This window comes from Agelaius tricolor, unplaced genomic scaffold, assembly GCF_023055355.1.
Source record: "Agelaius tricolor isolate 1412-34295 unplaced genomic scaffold, bAgeTri1.0.p SCAF_49, whole genome shotgun sequence".
NCBI lineage: Eukaryota > Metazoa > Chordata > Aves > Passeriformes > Icteridae > Agelaius > Agelaius tricolor.
Genome location: NW_027269309.1, coordinates 1860972 through 1884575, shown reverse-complemented (window position 1 = coordinate 1884575; position 23604 = coordinate 1860972). Strand labels below are relative to the sequence as shown.

At 48.7% G+C, this 23604-nt stretch overlaps 2 protein-coding genes across 2 annotated transcripts in view; one reads left to right on the top strand and one right to left on the bottom strand.

Moving 5' to 3' along the window:
• The window catches only part of SAMHD1 (SAM and HD domain containing deoxynucleoside triphosphate triphosphohydrolase 1), a 27478-nt gene extending 9074 nt beyond the window's left edge, over positions 1–18404 (top strand). Inside the window, exons 6-16 of the mRNA XM_071455527.1 lie at positions 1407–1477; positions 2225–2380; positions 4977–5077; positions 5176–5284; positions 5783–5874; positions 7222–7337; positions 10844–10983; positions 13669–13758; positions 14864–14968; positions 15284–15421; positions 16501–18404. Of these exons, the coding sequence (XP_071311628.1) occupies positions 1407–1477; positions 2225–2380; positions 4977–5077; positions 5176–5284; positions 5783–5874; positions 7222–7337; positions 10844–10983; positions 13669–13758; positions 14864–14968; positions 15284–15421; positions 16501–16623 (1241 nt within the window). The 3' untranslated portion in view covers positions 16624–18404. The remainder of the gene's footprint in view (positions 1–1406; positions 1478–2224; positions 2381–4976; positions 5078–5175; positions 5285–5782; positions 5875–7221; positions 7338–10843; positions 10984–13668; positions 13759–14863; positions 14969–15283; positions 15422–16500) is intronic.
• The window catches only part of TLDC2 (TBC/LysM-associated domain containing 2), a 9907-nt gene continuing 3043 nt past the window's right edge, over positions 16741–23604 (bottom strand). Inside the window, 5 exon segments of the mRNA XM_071455433.1 lie at positions 16741–21519; positions 21975–22048; positions 22578–22673; positions 22821–22973; positions 23363–23518. Coding sequence (XP_071311534.1) covers positions 21384–21519; positions 21975–22048; positions 22578–22673; positions 22821–22973; positions 23363–23518 — 615 coding nt within the window. The 3' untranslated portion in view covers positions 16741–21383.

Genomic DNA, 23604 nt, shown 5'->3' with positions numbered 1-23604 from the left:
CACTCAGAGTGGTGGTTACAGGCTCAATGTCCAGGTGGAGCCCAGTGAGGAGTGGGGGCTGGTGCTATTGAATATCTCTGTCAGTGATGGGGACAGTGGGATCGATGCACCCTTGGGCAGTTTGCCAAGAGCACCGAGCTGTGTGATGGAGTCACATGGAGGGAAGGGATGGGGCATCCAGAGGGACCTGGACAGGCTCGAGGGGCAGACAGTGGATAGAGAGCAGCCCTCAGGAGAAGAATCTTGGGGGCATTGATGGGTAAGATAGGACCAGAGGCAGCCCAGATGTAGAAGAATTCTTGGCAGAACAAGGGCACGCAAGGGCATACTTTTACAAGAATTGGACGACCCTGGCCTGCAGATTACAGAGTTACTTTGAAGACCATGTACTGTCCTCAAAACAAGATAGACCATGTACTGTCCTTGAATGGATACAACAGGAAAAAATGAGCATTGTGCCAGGACGAGGCCAGATGCCAGGCACATTTTGGGAACTGCTAATTTAGCACACCTTAGCTGAAAATGCTTCTAGCGTGACAACCAATCAGCAAATAACATGTATGTGTGAATGCAGCCACTTCACCAATGAGCATTAAGCAGTAGTGGCGCGAGGCAGTGCAGAGAGAGGCATAAATATTCCAAAGTTGCTGAATAAAGCAGAAGGACGTGGAGCCATGTTGGTGTGGTTGTCGGTACTCAGCCGACTCTCCATGGGACCCTCTTCACCCAGAACCCCCTTTGTGCTGGGCTGATCCCCAGCATGGGCAGAGGTGGGGGGGGATTCTGCCCCTCTGCCTTGCTCAGGTGACAGCCCCACCTGCAGAGCTGCCACCAGCCCTGTGCTCCAGCATAAGGATGGGATGCTACTTATGCACCCCAAAATTGCCCCAAGGCCTTGGAGATACACAAAGGGCTGGAGCCAGGCTGGGAGGGCTGGGGGTGCTCAGCCTGGAGGAGAGGAGGCTCTAGGGAGGCCTTAGACCACGTAAAAGTGGTTCCAGGAGAGCTCAGAGGGACTTTGGACAGGGGCTTGGAGTGACAGGACAAGAAGGAATGGCTTCCCACTGGCAGAGGCAGGGTTAGATGAGATATTGGTAAGAATTCTTCCCTGTGAGGGTGGGGAAGTCCTGGCACAGGTTGCCCAGAGAAGCTGTGGCCACCCTATCCTTGGAAGTATTCAAGGCCAGGTTGGAGAGGGCTTGGAGCAGCCTGGGATAGTGGAAGGTGTCCCTGGCCATAGCAGAGGTCTGAATGAGATGATCTTTAATGTCTGTTCCAACCCAAACCAGTCTGAGACTCTGTGATGTGTCAAGAAAAGTCAAATACAGGAGAATTCAGATCCTAAGCTTGCTCAAGAAATTTTTGCTGACAGCTATGTCTCAGACTGTGTAATCTTTATATTTAAGGTCATGGGCCATTTTCACACATGTTTGATGGAAGATTTATTCCACTCACTCGTCCAGATTTGAATTGGAAGGTAGGCTTTTCACTATTAAAATAAAAAGACAAACCTGAAATTTTTAGAGGCAGAATAATTAATCTTTAAAGAGTTACAATGCTTTTGAGGCTGTAGTGGTCATCTGGCCTTACCTTATTGTATCATTTTGATGGCTTAATTGAAAACCAGAATGTTGTTTTCTAATCTTGTGATGATATCCTTGTTAGGTCTGCACTGATCAATTTTGGTCAGCATTGTGCCTTAAAATGCATATTGAGAGCTTTCTGCAGAATATATTTTTCATTTTAAAAATACCAACTGGCTGCTTCCTTTCTGGTATGTTTAGTCCAACGGCAGGATATTCAATATTGTTTAGAATTCAAACTTTCCAAAACAGTTGTTTGCTGTGAATGAAGTGCAACACAGTCCTTTCAGGCCTCTCTCTGCTTGTAATTTCTTAGCAAAATCAGATGAGTAAATTGGTTAATCTTTTACACAGCAAAATTGATTATTTTGTCTTTTAGCATTGTAATTGCATCACTGCTATTTGTCCACACACAGAATTAACAGCTCTCTGCAGAAGAGTGTGTTTCTGGACTCTGTAGACCGGGTGATTTCCTCTTCTGTTTAATTGAAAATGACTAGGAAAGCACCCAGCTTCTCCACTTCACACCAGCCTGCCTATGTGCCCTGCTAGGCAGTGCTGATGGCTTGGAGTAAAGCTGTGACTCTGCAGGAAAGATGCTTAAACTATGTAATACAGTATTTGGATGGGTTTTTTCACAGCATGAAACTTCTTCTGTTCAAATGTTTGAGCACTTGATCACTTCCAATGAACTAGAAGAAGTCATGAAGTCCTATGGTCTTGTCCTGGAAGAAGATCTGTTGTTCATCAAGGAACAAATAGGAGGGCCTATAGATGAAACTGCCTGTGTGAAATCGGTGAGTCAGGGTGTTGCTCCTGTGGTAATGCCAAGAAACGTCTTTATTTCGCTGGAAGAACAGATAATTTTGGCTTCTACTGTATGTTACTTATTGCTCTATGAAGTTCTGGGAACCTTGTCACAACTGATGCTGGAGGAGTGTTGTGTTTATTTCTTACAGTGCTGGTAGATGTGTTAATGTGCTTACAGCTCCCTGAGAATTCTTACCCAAAAGCCTCCAGATCAGAGGAAAGCTGTAGAAAGTTACTTGTATTTAGGGAACCGAACTGGTAACTGGGATCCACTCAAGGGTACTGAAGAGTTGGAAGAAGTGGTCACCAAGGTATTTTTCATCATTTACATGCAGTCCTGGGTGGTCCCAGTTGACTGGAAATCAGTAGATGTGGCTCCATGAACAAGGGTGAGAAGGATAATCCCGGGAACTAGAGGGCTGTCAGCCTGACCTTGGTGCTAGGGAAGGTCATGGAGCAGATCATCCTGAATGCCATCATGCAGCACGTACAGGACAAGCAGGGAACCAGGCCCAACCAGCCTGCGTTTAGGAAATGCAGGTCATGTTCAACTGGAGGGTAGGAAGGCTCTACAGAGGGATCTGGATAAGTTGAATCAATGTGCCCAATTGTGTGAGGTTCCACAATGCCACGTGTTGGTCCTTCTACAGGTTGGGGTCAGGGCAGCTGGAAAGTGGCTAGGCAGAAAATAGGTGCTGTTTGGTAGACAGTGAGTGAAAATGAGCCAGATGTGCCCAGGTGGGCAAGAGGACAATTGCACATGGCCTGTACCAGCCACAGCATGGCCAGCAGGATCAGGACAGTGACAGTGCCCCTGTGCTGGGCACTGCTGAGGACACAACTCAAATTCTGCATTCAGTTTTTGACCCCTCACTTGAAGAAAGACTCTGAGGTGCAATGGAGAAGGGCAGTAGAGCTGGGGAAGGGTCTGGAACACAAGTATGATGAGGAGCAGCTGAGGGATCTATGGGGGCTTGGCCTGGAGTAAAGGAGGCCTCCCCCAGTCTGGATAACAAAACTGGGCACTGGCAGTGATGAGGCAGTGAGCAATCCAAGCCTGGCCCAAGTGCCAGAGCCACAACAGCTTTGATGACAGCAGTGAAATGCTTGGATTTATTGCAGTAGCCAACATAGAGGATAAGACTTGAAGAAATGAGTTGCCTCAAGAAGCAAGCAAGAAGGGATGGCAGTTGTTAATCATTGCAACTCCATGAAAGATCTCGGTCCTCCTCATTTTACACTTTTGTCATCTCTTCAAGGACACTCGTTAAGTTGCCACCAGAGTAAACAACTGGTAGCAGCTGAAGTCAGTGGGAGATCTGTCAGGACAATCTGGTCCTAATCAGAATTTATATGTAGTCCCAAACAAGTAACCCACAAATGTTCACACTTGCCCATTATTTTCTGCTGCAGGAGTGGGTAGCAATCCCACGGCAAATACAAGGAACTTGGAGTAGTGAAAATGAGTCTGAGATCCTATAGGAAGAGGACATCCATTTACAAAATCCACAAGCTTATTTTTATCCCACTGGGCTTGTTTGCACACGAATCTTGGTGCCTGCCACTGGCATTGATCATGTTCCAGGTTCTTTCCGTGTCTGGTTTGCCTTGTTTGGATTCTGTGCCTGTTTTCCAGCAGGATACCAGGAAGAGGAGTGCCACACACGGTACATGGCAGCACCTTCCTGGTGTTAGGCAGCAGATTGCACTGGAAGGCTGTGCACTGTGGTGCAGGCCTCTGTCATGACATGGACAATGGGTGTTCAGGCACCAGACATAAACAGTGTCCTGAGCATGTCCCAGTAGCAGAGCTCTGTGATCATGGGATTTTTATCCATGATGTGTTTGCATCCTTCTGCTTGCATGTGTTTCTGTTGCTATTTACATCAGTTTTAGTATTTCTGTAGTGCAGGTAACATGGAAGCTATGTTTGCATACAATGCTTTCCACTTTCAGAATTTCAAGGCCACTTTATGGCATATTTTTAGGTGAAGAATCTTTAAATTTTCAAGAAAATGCGTGCCTTGTATCTTAGTATTTTGGTGTTCATTTCCTCTTTACCTTATGGCTGAATTGTCCCTTGTGAGGCAGGAGTTTAAGTAGCTGAATATTCAAAAATTTTTTCTTAAAACTTCTAAGTAAGTGTTTTTAACTCTGTTCTGTGAAGTTGTAGATTGCAAAAGATTGCAGGACAGTGACATATTTGTGTATTTAATTCCCTTAAAATTAAATCATTCCAAAGTTTCCCCTCTTTGTTGATATGTTGTTTTTTGTTTTTTTCATTCCCAAGCTGCAGGCTTTCTTTTAGTAGAGTAATGGGCAATGAATACTTGTGTTCATGGGTTTTATTCTGCTTGGGATTATGAGAAGACAGTCGCTTAGGCCCTCTTCTGGATTTCTAATGCCTGATAGCTTCTGGAAGTTCTTTTCTTGTCTTTGTGTTCTTCACTACCTCAGAGTTGGATGTTTATCACAAGCAAAGTCAAAGTGTATTCCCACTGTCTTTGAAAAGCCATTAGACATTGATGGTACACTTTAATTTCTTGTTGTTTCTGATGTTTTTCTTCTTGGCTGCCCTGTCAGTGGCCCTACCGTGGTCGACCAAAGGAGAAAAGTTTCCTCTATGAGATTGTCGCTAATAAAAAAAATGGCATTGACGTTGACAAGTGGGATTATTTTGCAAGGTACAAATCTTACATTTTATTATGAATTCCTCTTGACAAAATGCTGCCGTATGTACAAAAATGATCATATGGTTAAACACTCCGTGCAATATTTCTAGGGATTGCCATCACCTGGGAATCCCCAATAATTTTGACTATAAGCGATTGCTTATCTTCACCCGGGTCTGTGAAGTGGGGAACCAGAAGCACATCTGCCCCCGTGACAAGGTGAGCAGGGGGAGCACCTGGGGGCACGCAGGGGAGCTGCACCCCGTGGCTGGGGGTCCTGCCCCTGCTTCCTTAGTCGAGGAGGGAGAGAAGTATTGGCTGCTCTGAAAGTTTTTCTCAGAAGCTGCTTTTTGGGAGAGGGACAGAGCAAACCATTGTTTGAAAGGATTTGTGGCAGATCCTGTCAGGGATCTCTACAGACCCCCTCAGATCTGCATAATCCTGCTCCAGGTCTGTTGGGCAGGAAGTGAATGTAGCTGTGGTGAGGGGCTGCTAAAGGGATGAGGGGTCCTCTGCACTGCCTGGGGTCACTGTCAGCATTCTGCTCTCCTGCGGTGGCCTGAGCCAGTTTCAAAATTTGGAAATTATGAATAATAATCATTCTGCTTTATGCTGTGAATGGGAGGAGACAACTAATTTGATTAATTGATTGATTGTTTTAATTATCCTACTAAGACAGTGGCAAAAGTAAATGCTAATTGGGTTTTTTTGATTCAGGAAGTTGGAAATTTGTACGAGATGTTCCACACCCGGAACTGCCTGCACCGGAGAGCATACCAGCATAAGACTGGCAACATCATTGAAATAATGCAAGTATATTTTCCTTTTCTTCCTTTTCAATTTATATTTAAATTCTTGAAACAATCCATATCCATTGGAATATTCAGAAAATCAATAAGGTGTGACATAGAATAAAAACTACTTCTGATTCTTGTGAAAAGACTTAGTGCTTAAGGTATCATAGAGGCTGTGGTTAGCAAAGCAAACAAAACCAGAAAGAGAGGAGGACAAAAGCATCCTTCCACATTAAATTAAATCAGAGGAAAATTGCTAAAGGCCTGAAGAAGCACAAGACTAGGGTGTGCTTAAACCATTTAAACTGCTGACAGCTGAAGTGAAATCCTTATCTGCAAGTTAGAGAACACTTAGCTCAAACTGCCTGGTTACTAGAGCAAGGTTGCTAATAAAGTCATGAAAGGGCTCATGTAGTTTAGCTGAGGCCTGGCTTTGTGTTTATGTAATACAAGATTTGTTCAGGACCAGCTCAGCTGCCTACCTGCTGTTTTACCTCTCTTGTTGATGTCTATAGAATTTTCCCTATAACATTATTCTTTTTACTTTTCTTGAGAATCAGAAATACTTGTATCTCCAAATCTTTTTTTCCTTAGGGTCTTGTCTGTTGGGTAACTGTTGACATTGGTAAAAAGGAATGTTAAGGATTACACAGTACAAGAGTGATTTGGATTGTTTTCATTTCGTAAACTTCAGCTCCTGATTTAGGGATCCTTTAAAACTCAGACTAAAAATGCTTGGGTTTGACAGTACCTCCATATGACAAGTAAAACATGTTTTTTAGTTTAGAAAAACTCAGTTCTTGGCTTCCTATAATTATAACAGCCTTTCCAAAACAGTGTCCAAGCTGGAAATGACAGCAAGGTATATGGAAATTTGGAAGAACATCATCTTTAGATTATAATTTTTCCCATCTGAAAATATTACATGCTTGTGATGCTTTCCCTTTACAATGCTTTGCACCTTCTCAGCTAACTGGGGAGGCAGGGAGTCTGTAACAAAGGGTTTGGTCATCTGTGAGGGAACCTTCACTGCAGCTGAGGGACCATGTCACTGTTTTGCAGGGTTCTGCAATTGTCTCAGCAGTGCTAAACCACGTCTAAAGCAGAACAAAGTGAATTTGCTCATTCATCCAAAGGTTACATTCTGTTCTGAACCTGTCTTCCGTAAATCTCTGTTGGAATGTGCAGTGACAGCATGGAGACAAGATGTTGCAGTGATCAGTGTCTGCTGTGTGCTGGGATACAGTTTCATATGTTGTCTTCTGTTTATAACATACTACTAAACTGTTTCATTTTTCCTGTTGACCAGTGAGGTGTTTCAAAATCATACTATCCTGAACTCATAATTTTGTCTCAAACTAGGATAACAGAAGCCTTTCAAAAAGCAGACAAATTTTTTGAAATAAGAGGCTCTGGAGGAAAAGTGTATCGGATTTCTACAGCAATGGAGGACATGGAAGCCTACACTAAACTAACTGGTATGAGGTCTCAGAATTACTTCCTTAAGTAAAACAGCATGGCTGCCTGTTAAAATGCTGATTTTATTGCTTTTGTGCACAGAAGGTGGGGCAGGCCTGGACTGTCTAATGCTTGTGATCTGAAATCTTGCTAGAAGGGAGAGCAATACCTTCTAATTGAAATGACTTTTATGTTGTGAGAGAGAGAGAGAAAGAAGCACTAACTTTATATTCCACATATGTTCAGATTCAGCAGTGTTAGAAGGTCCCGCCTGTGCCCTGAGTTTGTTGTACTTGTCACAAGTGGGATGTGAGTGAGCTCTAAGTGGTACTACAGGTGGCTCTGTCAGGTGAAGTTCTGGACGAGTTTTGTGGTGTGAAGCTGTACCCAAAGCAGGTTCCAAACAGCTCTCATGGGGTCTCAGGTTGCCCTGCTTGCCTGCATCTCCTGGTGTGTGCTGTGGGGCCCTGGTGTTCCCCTGGTTGTGTTCAGAGCTGCAGTGGGGCCAGGCAATCCTTCTGCTCCAGGGCTCTGTGGCTGGCTCTGTATGCAGGGCACGGGTGCTGCAGGTCCTGCTCAGGGCTGCTCCTGATCACTGGCAGCTCTTGCAGCACCTGTCAGCTACAGCTCACCAGGACTTCCAAGCCAACCCTCCTGAGTTTCCATCACCAAGCCTTAGCTCGCCAAGAGAGAGACTGAAGAACTTCTGTCTTTGGTCCATGGATGACAGGGCCTGAGGGCACTTGCAGAGAATCCTGTGTGCCTTAGCCTTTGTCATGCTAAAGACCTTTTGCTGGCAGTCTTTCATGTGCCACACCCTCTGCAGTATGCCCACACTCCTGCTGCTGCAGTGAGGAGTCCCCTCTGTCACTGTGTGCCTCTGCTCGGGGCAGGACAAGGGTGGCTGCTTTGAGGGGCAGTAGTTGTTGGGGAATGTGAGCTGCATTGCTGAGCAATGGAAGGCTGGGCAGAAAGGAAAGAACTGAAATTGTTCCTGGGGAATGGCTGGCCTGGCAGGCCTGCTGTAACTACCTGCTTACCTCTGGTACCTGATGAGGAGCACAGCTCAGGGCAAGGACAGCAGGGCTGTGCCCAGCCTCTCACAGTCTGCCACAGCAAGGTGCTGCTTGTTGGGACCATCTGTTCAGCAAGGACGGCTGAACAGCAAGGGAGAGGGATGTGAGGAATGTTCCAGCATGTACAGTGGAGCATGAAGGATGAGTATGGCCTCCTCTTAAACCTCCTTCCTGCCTCTGGTGCTGTGGAGAGTAAGAGTTTTCCTTTTTTTTCTTTTCGCTCAGGGAATTTTCTTCCAGTTGTTGCCTAAGAGATGGAAATGTACAATAGTTAAGAGAGACAAAAGATGTAGCCAAGGAGGAGGGGGAAGGATGCAGTTTGCTACTGTTTTCTTGGGAAGGGCAGAGTAGTGGGAGATTTTGGGTGAGGGGCTGGGCTGGGCTCAGCCCCGCTCGCTCTCGCCCTTGGGCTCAGAGGTGACACGGGCAGGCTGCTGCCCTGGGGAGAATTGCTGCCACCGGGGAGTTCTGTCCTGTGCTGCTTTCTGCTCACTGGGGCTGAGCTTCAGCTGCTGAACTGGGACCTTTCCAACACCCGACCTCAAGGGGAAGGGGACCCCAGCCCCCTCCCCATTCCCAGAGGGAGCGTCTGTGGGAAAGGCCGGCCCCGGGTCGGTGCTGCCAGGCTTGGTGTTTGCCTTGTTATACACACACATGCTAGTAAGGAACTGCTATTCCTTTTCTTGTATCTTTGCCTGAAAGCCCTGTGATTTCAAAGTTAGAATAATTCAGGGGGAAGGGGCTCATATTCTCCATTCCAAGGGAGGTTCCCGCCTTCCTTGGCAGACACCTGTCCTTTAATCCAGGACAAGTGCTTGCAACCTGGACACTCCTTAGAGTTGTTTCAGCAGTCCCTGGTGAGTTATGCTTCTGTGAAATTGTCCAGTTATGGACCTGTACAAATGAGAAACCTCTGGGAGGTTTGTAGCAGGCACAGGGACCGCAAAGGCCCTGTGGAGGACAGAGGCCTAAAGATAGGAAATGCCAAGTCACGGTGAATAGCAAGAAGCCCCTCTCTTCTGCCTTTTGGACCCCTGCTTATCTCTCTGTAACCCTATAGGTCACTCCCTTTTAACCCCTGCTATTGGACAATTTCTGATCCCCCTATACCCTATAGAATGGGCTGTTTTAGCCCGGTTCTGTAGAAGAGCTGTCACTGGAACTTCACAGATCACCCAATAAAGACATCGCTGTGGAACGCCAGAACGGCCTTCTCCTCTCTCGCCCTGTGTCTGCCTGCCTGTGGCACTGAGCAAGCTAAGAGCTGGAATCACAAAGAGCTGATAATCACTAAAGAGCTGATATCCCTTATGCTTGCTAAGGTTGCCAGTGGCTGAGAGCTGCTTGGGAATTTGGGCAGTCTGTCCCCATAAAGGACTGAGCTATCTGGCCTGTGCAGCCTGCTCGGGGGCAAATCTGAACCCAGCAGGAGGCCGAATTAGTGGTTCTGCAACAGAAGGTTCCCTAACTTTCTTCCATGGTGGTGGGTGAAGAACCACCATGTGTTGCCTTCTGATTTGGCAGCAAATCCTAGTTCTAGTAAAGGCTGAGACAGCAAAGCATTCCTTGTCACTGCTGCTTTTGCACAGGGAAGATGTTCGTGGGCTTCTTATTTCCCCTGCATTATCTATTATCTATTCTTTGTTTGAAGAGACCTGGTCTGTGGTTCCTCATGGAGGAGTTCCTGGCTTTGGTTGACCTTGTCCATTAAACCAGTTGAAGGTGTTTTGGTACATGGCTCAGAGATTGTTCTGGACCTTGTTGGGAGCTCCTCAGGCCGGTTGCAGCTTCAGGTGGGCTCTTGCAGGGTTGTGCTTGCAGCATGTGTTGAAGCTGCCCAGGTGTTCCTGGCCAGGGAATGCAGTCATGGGGTGCAGATGAGACCAGCAGCATCCTGGCAACAGCAGTCTCTAGGACAGCCAAAAGTAACCTTTCTGCTCTGAAGCCACATCAAAAGAAGCCTGTCTTGCTCCACCTGATGGTGGGAATCTTGCTGCATGTATCGCTGTCGTGTGGAGTCAGGAGGGAGGATTTTGATGCTTGCATCCAAAGTCTGAGAAAACCTGAAGGCTCAAAGGCCATTCTTTATTTTTTTACAAGATGGAGTCTTTACCCATGTCCTGAGCTAGTTAGTGGTGGAGTTCAGGGTAGTCTACTAAGCAAGGTTGGCCAAATAAGAGAAAAAAGTAATTTCTAGTGAAATAACAAAGTACGTTGCTAGGGTGAGAATTGAGATAGTTTTTCTGCCAACAGCCATTGTGAATCTAATGATAATTAAGATACTATTGTGACTTCTCATTGTCAGACTTAGTTCCGTCATTCCCTGACGGTTCAGTGACTTTCCTGAACCAGCAGTTTTTCTGGTTGCTTTAACCTTTGGCCCTGTTTGTTCATTTTACTGTGACACTGGATTGTGACATACATAACAAAAATCAATGCAACTTTGGCAGACTGTGTCTACCTGGAAATTCTTCACTCAAGTCATCCAGAACTGGAGGAGGCACGAGAAATTTTGCGTAAAATAGAACGACGCGAATTATACAGGTTTTTAGGAGAAACTCGACCTGAATCAAAAAAGGAAATTATAAAGGTAATGTCCCTTAGCAGAAGGTTCTGAATTCTGTCCCCTTAAAAATGTTCTTGAAGTTGATGAACATCATTTGTCTCTACGTGGGCTTTGTTTAGTTTGAGGGTTTGGGGTTTTTTTTGTTATTTGCTATTTGAAAAATAGAGTCAAAAGTTATCCTCCCATCTTTAAGAAGCTGAGCCATGAAACATATAAGAAATTGGGGAAAGTTTTATCAACAAACAGTCAGAAGAACACCAACAGGTGGAAATTCAGAAGCTGAATTACTGCAGAAATATTTCCAGGAAAAACTTTTCTGAAAAATACAAAATTTTATAAAAGACTCTTACAGTCCAGTGATTGAAAAGGTTATTACATCATTTGATGTTCATGAAAATTTCAAAAACAATTAGGAACTCGTTTGCTTTGAACCGTAATTTGTGTGCTTTGCTTTGAGAATAAATATCAAACTGAATAATAGCTGCTGAATTTCTTGATGTTAAATTCTGTACTAAGCATGAGAATGCATGTACTTTTCCCAGTCTTTTTCATGAGTGCTTTTCAAAGCAGATAGCAGTTTAATTCTTGTTGTCTTATTTCAAAATAATGATATATTAGAGCTCACTTCAGCTGGCTCAGCTCTTTTAATGTGCTATACTGTGTTGTCACATCATCAGTTACTTATCCCCAAATTTCAGGCATCATGGTGAAAACTTTCTATTTCTGATTTCCAGAAGTGGATGTCTGTATCTAGAAAGCCTTCATAAAAATAGTTCAGCTCTTTTAAAGAATAAGGTTAGAAAAGGACTACTAGATGTAACTGTTCATCTTTTTGTTTGAAGAGGAGCTTTGCTTGTGTTCTTTGTTTACGAAAAAGTCCTGTTAAGAGATTCTGTATTACAAAAGCAGGAGGAAATAGGTGAAAGCAAACATTAAATGGTTGTACATGGATTGTCAAGTTTTTGCCCTTCTGAGGAGAAGGTTGGGGTAAGTGGCCCAACAAATAAGGAGATGGGTGTGAGAGCAAATGTTATGATTTCTACCTTTAAACAGCTGCTTTTAGAAGCTTGGTTAATGAAAGGAAAAGTCTCACTTTGAAAGTGCAGCCAGAGGTGTTGAATCTTGGGGTATTCAGGGTGTTGTTTTGAAGGGAGACTGGATCCCTGTTGGTGCTGTAATTATATCCAGCCAGTGCTTTGCAGCTCGGGGTGCACAGCTGAGGGCTTGAGGGAGGATGTTTCCCCCTCTAGTGCCTGTGGCAGGAATGTCAGAGGCTCAGCCTCCTCCCAGCGCTGCAGAGGAGCTGCACAAGACAGAGCTGTGTCTGCTCTGCTCCTTCCCACACCACAAGGTTGTGTTTAGAACCACTGAATGGTTTGGGTTGGAAAGGACCTTCAAAGGCCATCCAGTCCAACCTTCTGCCATGGAGCCGGGACGACTTCCACTAAACAGGTTGCTCCTGCTCTGTGCATTTCTCTGATTCTCAAGCTGTCCAGAGCCAGGGGAAAATCCCAAAGAGCTTGAGAGTTCTCAAATTCAGGTTGAGTTTCCAGTTAGTGCAACTAGAGAGGTAATTTCAAAATGATGCAAGCAAAGTTAGGCAGTAAGTTAACACATATACATTCTGATACAGAGTAGAAATAATTACAAACAGCCTCAAGTCTGTTTCCTCCTGGCAGAGTTTTCCTCCAAGCTTGCTCTCAGTCTTTCTTTGGTTTCTTGAGTCACTGCAAACCACACACGTGCCTTAGCTTGTCAGTGTGTGTGATTTTTCTACTCATCAGTCTCTGCACCTCTGCAATGAACAAATCAACAGCAAAAACAAACAAACAAACAAAACCAAACCAAAAAACAACCCAACTGCTCCTAGCAGAATTCCTGCCCTCCTGGACAGTCTCCAGACTGCTCTGGGCTGCACTCCCATGAGTCTCAGTTGCTCCCAGGAAATCTTGATGCTTCAAATTTTGCATCTTCCCCCAAACACAGCAGCCCTGAAAAAAGGCCACAGCCTTTGAATGAGGACATTTCAGTGGACACCTGTTCTCCATCTAACCATGCTCCTCTGCTTTGTGTTAGCCTCAGTGTCAGCAGGGAATATTCCCTTGGTGTCAAAACCAAACAAAACCCCTTTGTGGGTTTTAGCTTTTGTGGAGTACTTTAGCGGAGTACTTTTGTGGGTTTTTTATTTTGTGGTTGTCTGTCTCTTGTGGCTTTTTATATGTTTTACTGCATAGATATAAAAGCTTTATCGGAGGATAAGATCCTGCAGCCCTTCATTTGAAAATTTCAGTGAAAATGTCTAGTATTCAGCTTTGGGGAAATTAATTGTAACACATTTGTATTGTAAAACAGTTGATTGAAGGTACTTATTTTCTGCTTCTATGCTTCAGCATTCTGGATGTTGCACTCCTGCTCTCCCCCTGCCCCATTATCAGTGTAAAGCTCCTCCTTCACAGACTGGCAGATTTTGGGTTTTCTCATTTGCATACATTTGGTTTGTTTCTAAAAACTGAGTTTTATACTAATGGCTATGGTGTACAGTAATTCAAACAACCAGATTGTTGCAAGAGTCTTGTCAAATGGTGAAGAATTGAAAGCTTTAGTTTAGAAACATATTGTGTCACCTGTTGTATTGCCTTGACCTAGACCTGAGAGTGCATAAATGTAATTTGAGTTACTGAGTTAATCCTTTGGTTTGGTTTCTTCCAGAGTAACAGCCTGGCAGAAAGCATTGCTAATTCCAAGCCAGAGAAGGACCCTCCAGATGTGGAGCTAAAGGCTGAGAATTTCATAGTTGATGTAAACACCTCTCAGAGCGGGTTCAAGTAAAAACTTCTCCATCACAGAGGGCCTTGTGTAGCCTGGTGGAAGAACAAACACACAGGGTGTCTGTGGCTGCAGCCTGGCTCCCTTTGAGGGTTGGAGGTTTCCTGTGGGGGGTTTGCTGTGGTGGGAGGGTGTGGGGCAGGCAGGGGGAGCCTCACTGGGCTGTCACCTGTACACTGCTCCTGGTGACAAATGGGGTCTCTTGTCACTGTCCTCCCCCTGACAAGGAGCAGTGGAGAATCCTGTGGGGTTTGAGACACGGGTGTCAATGGCAGCAGCCCAGGGACCACTGGGTGGGTGAGGAAGGCAGGAAACCCCCAGAGGGAGGAAAGAGGCAAAGTGACCTCCAGGCTGCAGGTGCTGCACTCCTGATGCCTGGCAGGCACAAAACACCTGCTGCCACGGCTCAGGCTGCAGCCAGCAGTGTAGGAGGGAGGGAGATGGGGCAGAGGAGGGAGCTGGGGCAGTCTGCAGGCATCACCCAGCTCAATCCCTGCTCTCAGTTCATTCTGGGAAGAGAGAGTGGCTTTCCACAGAGTGCATCACGAGCCCCTCCTGCAGCGCCCTTACACTGAAGGTTCCCTTCACTGGGCCAGACTGGAGCAGCTCACTGAGCTTTACAGAATTTGCCTGGGATTTTCCCATCCCACAGACTGAAATCGTAGGGAAGTGGGTCCCTGCTGACCACAGAAGTGTTGGTGTACCTGGCTGATGTAAATAATGTCTAAACCTTATGTTTATGAAGCTCTGCTGCAATCATAATGTAGGTTGTATGTTTTGGAGAGGCCCAAGCTGGCAAGGGACCAGTCCACTTCCAGTGCTGGAAGCTGGAATGTTTCAGAGCACATCTGGGAGCTGGTCACTGTAAATGTGAATATCCACCTGGCAGCATCAGAGCAAGAGGGGGTAGAAGAAAATACAAATACCAGATTGGTTTTTTAAGTAGTAATTTGTTAAATACTGTTTCATTTGATGACTGTAATTTTCAGGAGTGGGGTGTGTGTGGCCTTTTGTATTTATTGTGAGAAAACTAAAGACAAACATTAACAAATGCCATTTTCTTTTTTGTACATGCAAGGTTATCAGCATGGATTATGGAATGAAGGAACAGAATCCAATTGATAAGGTTCACTTCTATTGCAAGGCTGATCCTTCCAAGGCAGTTAAAATCAGTAAAGAACAGGTAGGTTTTTACTTTCCTTCTGAAAAGCATTTTCACCACCTGTGATGGAAGTGATCACAGTCCTGGGTGGTTGTTCATGCAGGATTTGTGGAGAAGTGGTGGGATCCATGGCCTTGTAATCTTCAGTGTGTGTTGTACTGTGACAATCTGGAACCCTGGCAGCCTTTGCCTATGAGCAGTGTGTAACTGGAATACACTAGGAGTTGGAATATCACAATTGCTTTGGATAAAACTCATGGATTGTAGTGGAGCTTCTTACTGCTTTCCTTCTGTATTCCAAGAAATACTAAAGCTTTTTTCTGCTTTATTTCAAAGGTTTCAAAGCTTTTACCCAAAATATTTATGGAGCAGGTTGTCCGGGTTTATTACAAAAGTCAGGATCCATGTATTATTTCAGCTGCAAAACAGTACTTTGTTCAGTGGTGCATGCAGAATGATTTCACCAAACCACAGGTAACAAATTCACTCATTATATTTCTTGTTTAGAGCTCATAATATTCATCCATAAGCTTGCTTTTTCAGTAACAAGTTGGACATTCAGGCCTTGCCTTTGTGGCAGAGGCACCCACTCACTCACCTAACCCCTGGTTTTATCACAGCTCCCATCTGGGGGTGCTTTGGTTTCACTGAAGTAGTGCTGGAGACACCTGAAAGTACCACAAGATCATAGAATCATGGAATGGTTTGGGTTGGAAGGGGATTTTGAAGATCACCTTGTTCCAAACCCCTGCCATGGCAGAGACACTTTCCACTAGACCAGGTAGGGGAAAGAGCTGCGTCCTCAAACAGGAGAGGAGTGCTCCTGGGTGGGGATGCAGGCATGGAAAACTGGGTAAGGCCTGTTCTTAAGGTCATTCTTGTGGCCTCTGTCTGTTAGAACAGGTAATTTTAGAAGGGCTTTTTACAAATGGATCAAGCAACAGCTCTCCCTGGTTGTAGAATGTGGTTGTGTCCTCTGAGCACATTGTTCAGGTTCAGGCACATCCTCCCTGCAGGCCCTGGCGTGCTGCAGAGCACAGCAATGTGCATCTCACCAGCCAATTTCTGATCTTAGGCAGCTGATGGTCTGTGTTGGAATGCCTGAGCACAGATCACCACCTGCATCTGCCTGGGGTGAGCCCCACTGCCTCAGCTGCTGTTCAACCCTGCTTGTTTCAGACAGTGCAGGGCACATTCCAGCACCAAGGGGAGCTTGATTGCAGCAGTGCTAATGAGGGGCTGTGCTGAGGTCACAGGAAACACTCTAATGATTCTGTTAGTAGACCAGTGACCTTCCAGATTTTCTGGTAATAATTTAAGAAGAACCTGACTGCCAGTGGTGATGCCTTCTCAAGCAGGGCACTTTTGTCTCCCCACCACTCACTGCAGCAGTTTCCACCTCTGGGATGCACAGTCACTAGTGTTTATTGATTTACAAAGATTCTGGGACCTTGGATTGATTTTTTCCAGTTCAGCCTGAGGGTGAGCTGCTTTTCCCTGGCCTTAGAATGGAAAGCAAAAGTGAATTAATGTTTCCTGTATTTTCATACTAGGATGGTGATGTTGTTGCTCCTCATCTAACCCCAATGAAGGAAACCTGGAATAAGATGACAGATGATGAACACAGGAGAGCCTCAGAACCCAGCTGCAAACAAAGGCTTTCTTTTGATAAGTAACAAGTTTCTTTTTGGTGCTATTCAGTCTGCTTCCTCAGAAGATAAGTAAATTGGAGCATCAACTTTTCTAAAAGCTGGTTGGATGGCCTGGAATAATTCACAGAACAATGCAGAATGTATTTTGCAATACAGAATGTTTTAATGTAGATACTTAAAGTGCATATTCCAGATGGACTTCTAAAAAACAATTTATTATAACAGATTAAACTCAGTTCTCATTGATTTTTTAATGTAGTGGCACTGTGTAGCAGGAGTGACTTTAAAAATTGCAATTCATTGTTATTACAAGATTTTACTACTCCATCCAGTCCTGATCCCTTCCTATTGCATGACTTAGCAGAAAAAATCCCAGCCCAGGGTTGATGGGGTTTTGGGAGGGGGTTGGGGTTTTCTTAGTGTCTGAGGAAGAGAGGGATAAGTATGCTTCTGAAAATACAGTGAGGTAAAGAAGAAATTACCATGGGTGGCATCTTCAAAATTAGTAAAATTAATTTAATAAAAAGAAAAAAAGGGAGGGAGAGGGGAATCTTTTGATAATCCAAGATTAAATTTCTGGTATTCAAAAAGCTGGTGCAGACCTCTTGCTACAAGTGACCACAATTTTTATTGAAGTAACAATGCATTGCAGTGCCATGCAGCCTTTTATTGTTTTATTGTGTATTTTTGATACATAGAATGTTATATTTTTTACTGTCTGTCCTGCAAAGACTGCTCAAAAGGCCAGTGGTGTGAGTGGTTGCAGGAAGGCCAAGCTGCCCAGGTGTTTGCCAGGGCTCAGGTGTGCAGAGAGGGCAGTGCCAGCAGGGCTCTGCCCTGCTCTGCCCATCCTGCACCAAGTGCACCTTGGCTCTGCTTTACACTGTACTGGGCAGGCAGGCTCATCAGGAATCCCTCCATTCTTGTATCTGCTCTGTTCTCCTGGACCTCATGGCTGTCCCTGCATCATTTTTCTGTCTCTTGTAGATCTGTGAGAGTTCTTACAGTTTTCCTGTACTGGCAGTACGGGTGTGAGTGTTCTGAATGTCTGTGCTGTTGGACAAATGAAGACCATTTTCCTCTCATCTTTTACTCAGGTCTAAGAGGAAGGCTGCTTTCATTAAATAAAACCTCAAAGCTTGAAAAAGTCTGATCACAAAACTAAAAACACAAAATAAAAGATTCAGTAATGCTCAAGAATTGGAGCAATCTGTGACCTTTTATATCTGGAAAGGGGAGAGAGGTGTTGAACATCTGGCTCAGGCAGTCAGGTGTGGGTGGCCAGGGTAAGTCCTGAAAAACAACCCAGTGGGAAGGTGCTGTGATACAACTCCACAACCCCTGTAATATCTCCTTTGCCCTTTTTATCCTGGGAACTGATGCTGTTAGAGGGAGGGAGAATGAGTAGCCAGGTAGTTCTGCTGCTTAGGTATCTGTGCTCATGTGTCTGAAGGTGTAATCTCTGGTGCTCTTGTCTAACAGTATTTCGGACCTGCAGATGAACCAGATTGGTTAGAAGGGCTTGTGACCTCTTTAAAAGCTTTTTAAAAATTTGCTATTCCTCAAGAAACAATATCTTAGAGATATCATTTATCTCCCTTGTCTGCATAAGATTGAGTTTCATTTTGATATAATTTTGTTCTTGTTGATTTGGTTTGTTTTTAATTTGTTACTAACTGCACTTTATACTTGGAAAAGATCTTTTGTTTATGTTAAACCAAAAGTGTATACTTAAGTTCTGAGAGCATTTCTTTTCTCAACATGTTCATGTGAACCTCTCTGAAGAATAAATTTATAAACGATGATTTACTATTCTTTTAAAAAATTGCAGTGTGTGGACTTTATTAAAAACAGTCTTACTGTGTCATTCCAAGCAGCCAAGGTGTTCCTGCCTGCTGTCTGTGGGAGAGCTTCCCTCTGAAGAGGTTCTTGGTTCCTGTCTCCTCGTGGGCAGTGGGGTCCAGGCTCAGGGAGGGTCCCAGCACTCCTTGTGCTCAGTGTGGCCACCTGGCCCTGCCACAGCCTGGGCAGCCACCCCAGGGGCCAGGGCAGCCTTGGGTGCTGCTCCAGCTGCTGGGGAGGGGAAGGGAAGGTGAAGCCCTGCCTGACCAACCCAGTCACCTTCTGTGCTGAGGGGACAGTGGCGGTGTCAGCCTCAGTGGGCTGGGGCTGGGTGAGCAGGGCTGGACCAAAGCCTGGCTGCAGGACTGGGTTCAGAGTGTGGGTTATCAGTGGCACAAGTCTTGTGCTAGGGGTGGTGCTGGCTCCAGTTCCAGAGGCCCATCACTTGTGGACAGGGTCCACCCTCAGCACATTTGCAGATGGGGAGACGTGGCTGGTGCTCCAGAGGGATGTGCTGGGATCCAGAGGGGTCTTACCAGGCTGTAGAAAGGGTCTGACAGGAACCTCCTGAAGGTCACGAAGAGGAAATGCAATGCCTGTGTCTGGGAAGGGTAATTTCCTTCACCAGGATATATTGAGGCCATCCACCCATGAGGACGTGTAGAGGAAGGGATCCAGGAGTTCACCATGACACAAAAAACGTGCAACAACTCCTCTTTCAGCCAAGTGTTCCAGCAGTGTCCTGGTGTTGTCAGCAGGTACAGAACCCTTTCCCTCTGCTCCACACCAGTGAGGCCAGCCCTGGAGTGCTGGGCCCAGAGCTGGGCTGCCCAGGACGGGACACAGGGACAGACTGGACAGAGTCCAGCACAGGGCCATGAAGCTGATGGAGGGACTGGAGCGTCTCTGCCATGAGCAGAGGCTGAGAGAGCTGGCCCTGCCCAGCCTGGAGCAGAGCAGGCTCAGGGCATCTCATCCCTGTGGATGAAAAGCCAGGGGGAGGCTGCAGAGGGGACAGGGCCAGGGACAGCCCCGGGGGCCTCGGGCACAAAGTGACCCACAGGAGGGGCCCTCCGAGCTCAGGAGACACTTCTGCACTGGGAGGGTGGCCGAGCACTGCCGCAGGTGCCCGGGGAGCTGGGGGAGTCTCCATCCCTGCAGAGACTCAAAAGCCACCTGGACACATCCTGGGCAGCCGGCTCTGGGTGGCCCTGATGGAGCAGGGGCTGGGCCAGGTGACCTCCAGAGGTGCCTCCAGCCTCCTCCAGCCTGAGCTCCTAGCCCAGGGCCACTGGCAGAAGTGTGAAATGGGCCTGAAGTCGGGCTCTCTTTCAGTGAGGGGTGAGGCAGTGCTGGGATTAGGATAAGGTCCTGGTGGACACAAGGGTGATCCCAGGGTTTGGTGCTGTGCAGCCATTTTCAGCAGGGAGCATTGGCTGGCACCAGGCACAGGGGCTGGGTGCCCTGAAGGGCTGCAAGGGGCTCCAGGCACGTGTCACTGGGGGTCTGGGACAGTGGAGGGGGTCAGTGGCACTCTGCACGTGGAGGGGGGAGATATGAAAGGGTAGAGAGAAAAGGGATATGAGAGGGTTGTGTTGAAAATAGGGCTGGTCAGTGTAGTGTCTGCCTGAGCCCTGCACCATCCTGTCTGTCCTCTTAAATCCATTTTCACCTATTTCTTAGTGAAACTCCCAGCCTGTGTGCATGTGTGCTGCAAGGAGTAAGTGCCAGCTGCTGGAGAGATGGCACAGGTTGGCCATGGGAGATGGAATCAGCAGGGAAACAACTGGTGAGGTTCAGCACAAGGTACTCAAGGGCTGGGAGGGTAGGTGGGTGTAAAGCTGGGGCTCTGTGGGATGCAGTCTCACAAAATTGCAGATTTAGGGACAGGAGCTGACATCAGGTGAGGTCATGGGGTGATACTTCAGCTGGATGTCCAGCTGTGCTCCCATGATAAATACATCAAATGTGGTCAAACCAGACAGGCTCCAATGGAGCCCCATGAGCCACCCCTGCCTGGAATCCCCCTGAAGGGCTGGTTCTGCTGCTTGGACAGGGGTGCTGGACAAGGAGGAGGAGGAGACCTGGCTCAGCCTCCAGGAATGAGGCTAAACCCTGTCAGCCAGGCAAGAGGCAACAGGTTGTGGATCTCTGGCTGGGAAGGGCTCTTGTCATCCCCTCCTGAGGAGGAAGCCCTGGTCCTCACAGGGTGACAGACAGAGGGTGTGACTGTGCCAGAGGGGGGATGGGTCCCTGAAGCAGTGCCCCAGGCTGACCCCCCACTCTTGCTGTGGCCACACAGCCCAGGTTGGGACAAGACATGGCTGTCACAGCTGCTGGCCTGCTCCCCACCATGGGTCCTGCACACCTTCACAGAGCCATTCAAGGGGCAAGGATGAGGCCAGGAGAAGTTTATTGAGGAATGGTGACCATGCTGTCCCCAGCACTGCCAGAGCCAGCCCTGGGGCAGAGGCTGCCTGGGCTTGCTCAGTCCTAAAGTGTCACTGCCCTTGAAGCTTCCTTCTCCCTGTGGGGCCCTGCCGTGCCCGGCTCTGCCAGTGCCCTGCCCCTGGGGCAGCTCTGCCTCTCCCAGCCAGGTGCTTTGGGGTTGGGCTGGGGGTTAGGGTTAGGGTTGGGGCTAGGAGTAGAGTTAGGGTTAGGGCCCCTGTGGGCCCATGCACACACTCCGGGCTCCCCAGCCACATGGCAGCGACACTGCAGGCCTGAGACCCCGCTGCTGTTTTTTTCCAATCACGCTGCCCCCATTGGCTGTTCTTTCCCCGTGAAGTCGGGATATTATTGGGAACAGGTGAAAGGAGGAGGGGTGAGGCTGGTAGCATTCCTCAGGCTCTGCAGGTGCTGTCAGGGAGCAGCTGTGCTCGAGACATCAGTCCAAAGAATCCCCTCTCCTGCACCTTTTTCCTTGGGTGTCTTTGTTGGGGTCAGGCCAGACCCCACATTTCCAGATCCTGGATGCAGAACTCCTCCCGCTGTGAGAGGGTCTCGTTGTCGAAAGTCTCGCAGGGCTGGCTGCCCCCGTGGCGCAGGTCCCCGTCCAGCCACAGCCCAAACCTTCCGCTGCGAATGTGCAAGAGCGCGGTCAGCTGCGACCCGCCTCCTCCATGGCCGGAGACCTCCCACGCCACCTCCTGGGCTACCGGCCACCTCCCGTCCTCACTCTCTGCTCCCCAAAACGGACATGAGACGGGACAAGCAGAGGGCCCAGGTCTGTCACCGTGCCTGCAGGCAGGGAGCGGCAGGGAAGGTGCTGGGAGCGGGCAGGGAAGGGGCAGGGAAGGGACTGGGAGAGGCAGGGAGCGGGCTGGGAACCGGCAGCCCTTCCAGCGGGCAGTAGGGTCAGGGAATAAAAGGCCCAGTGCTGCTGGACAACCGGCGCCAGTGTTTTGGGGTTCAAAGCATCACGACGCGCTTGGACCCAGCTCCGTAGGGCAGCCTGGGTTCCTGTGATGGCTCTGATGGCCATCGGGGCTGGGGACCCTCTGAGTCGTTCAAGTTGCCGGTGAAGTTCCTACCTCCCCCCACCGACCATCAGCAGATTCACATCCCCGTTCACAAAGAAGTCGTTCCTGCCCGTCCACCTGAACACCTGCATGGGGACAGCACTCAGGGGACCGTGGGCTGGGGCAGTGTCCCCATCCCCATTCCTGTCCCTGTCCTGCGAGGACCAGCTGGGGGCTGCTGAGCCAGGCTGGCTCTGCTCGGGCATCTCCGTGTTCCATATCTCCGGGAGACCTGGCCGAGCCTGTGGTTCGGATCCATCCCTGCCAACAGCCCTGTGGGCCCTCCCAGGGCACAGCTGCCCCCACTAACACGCACAGCAGTGCCTGACATGGCTGCTCCACATTCTGCCAGCCTAGAGCTGGGCTGTGACCGCCTTGCCATGTGGAGGGAACCCGGTGACAGCCAGCTGGGCAGGGTCCCCTTCCCTGATCTTCCCTCCCCGACACTGCCTGGGATTCGCCTTTTCCCCCCAGCCCTGGGGAAGCGCGGGGCCAAGCGCAGCCCCGTCCCCCCGGATCCCCCCAGCACCGCGGGGACCCCCAGGCACGGCCCGGCCCTCGAGGCACGGCCAGCCCCGGCCCGGGTGCCCCTCGGCCGGCAGCCGGCAGCCGCACCTTCAGCTCGGGGCAGAAGGAGAAGAGGAAGGTCTCCCCCGTGCCGTAGAAGCCGCTGCTGCTGCGAATGGCGGTGGCGGAGAAGGCACCGAAAGCCTGGGGAAGCAGAAGGGGGAGACTCACGGGGCTGCGTCCAGAGGGGCTCCCAGCGCCGGGACGTGTCCCCGTCCTGCCGACGGAGCGAGGAGGTGCCCGAGCCCCGAGTGACGCGGGGCAGCCGGGCTGGGGAGGGCACGGCCGTACCTGCGCCTCCGTGTCCCTGATGAACAGCAGGGCCGGCGAGTCCGGCCGGGCCCCACTCCGGTACAGCGTCCGCAGGCTGAAGCCGTCCCGCCCGGTGGAGTAGAGCAGGTGCCAGGGCTGCTGCGTCAGCCGCGGGGGCAGCTGGGGGCCCAGCTGGGGCACAGCGGCCTCAGTCGGTGCTGATCGGCTGAGCATCCTCCCCCTGCCCCAGCACTAACCTGAGATGTCATCGAGAGTCCTCCCAGGAGGAGGAGCACGCATCATCCCTCCAAGCAGCCTCCAAGCACCCACCTGAGCATCCTTCCGAGAGATGCTTCTAAGCACTCTCCCCTTCAACACATTCCCAAAGCGTCCTCACCCCACAAACCCTTCTGAGATGGCTCCCCAAGCATCCTTCCCCCTAAGAGATGACCGTCCCCAGGCACAGGGAATGTCACCCATCTGGCCTCACAGGGGACCATTCCTGGTAGGACAGCGGTCACGGCTGTGGGTACGGGGCAGACGAGCAGGGCAGGGTCCCTGTGCAGGCGGGGGTGCCTCACCTTCTCGATGTCCCTGTCCCGCAGGATGCTGCTGGGTGTGCTCAGCACCAGCCTGCTCGGCTCCTCCTCCGCTGCTGCCGGGGCTCCCTCCCAGCCCCGCTGCCCCTCTCCAGCTGGGTCCTCGCATCCCATGGGCAGCTCCTCGTCCTGGTCGGGCTGGGGGCAGCAGGAGATGAGCATCACTGCGGGCCCGAGGGAGCAGCAGCTCCCAAACCCGCCCAGCGTGGGGCGCCTCCCATCCT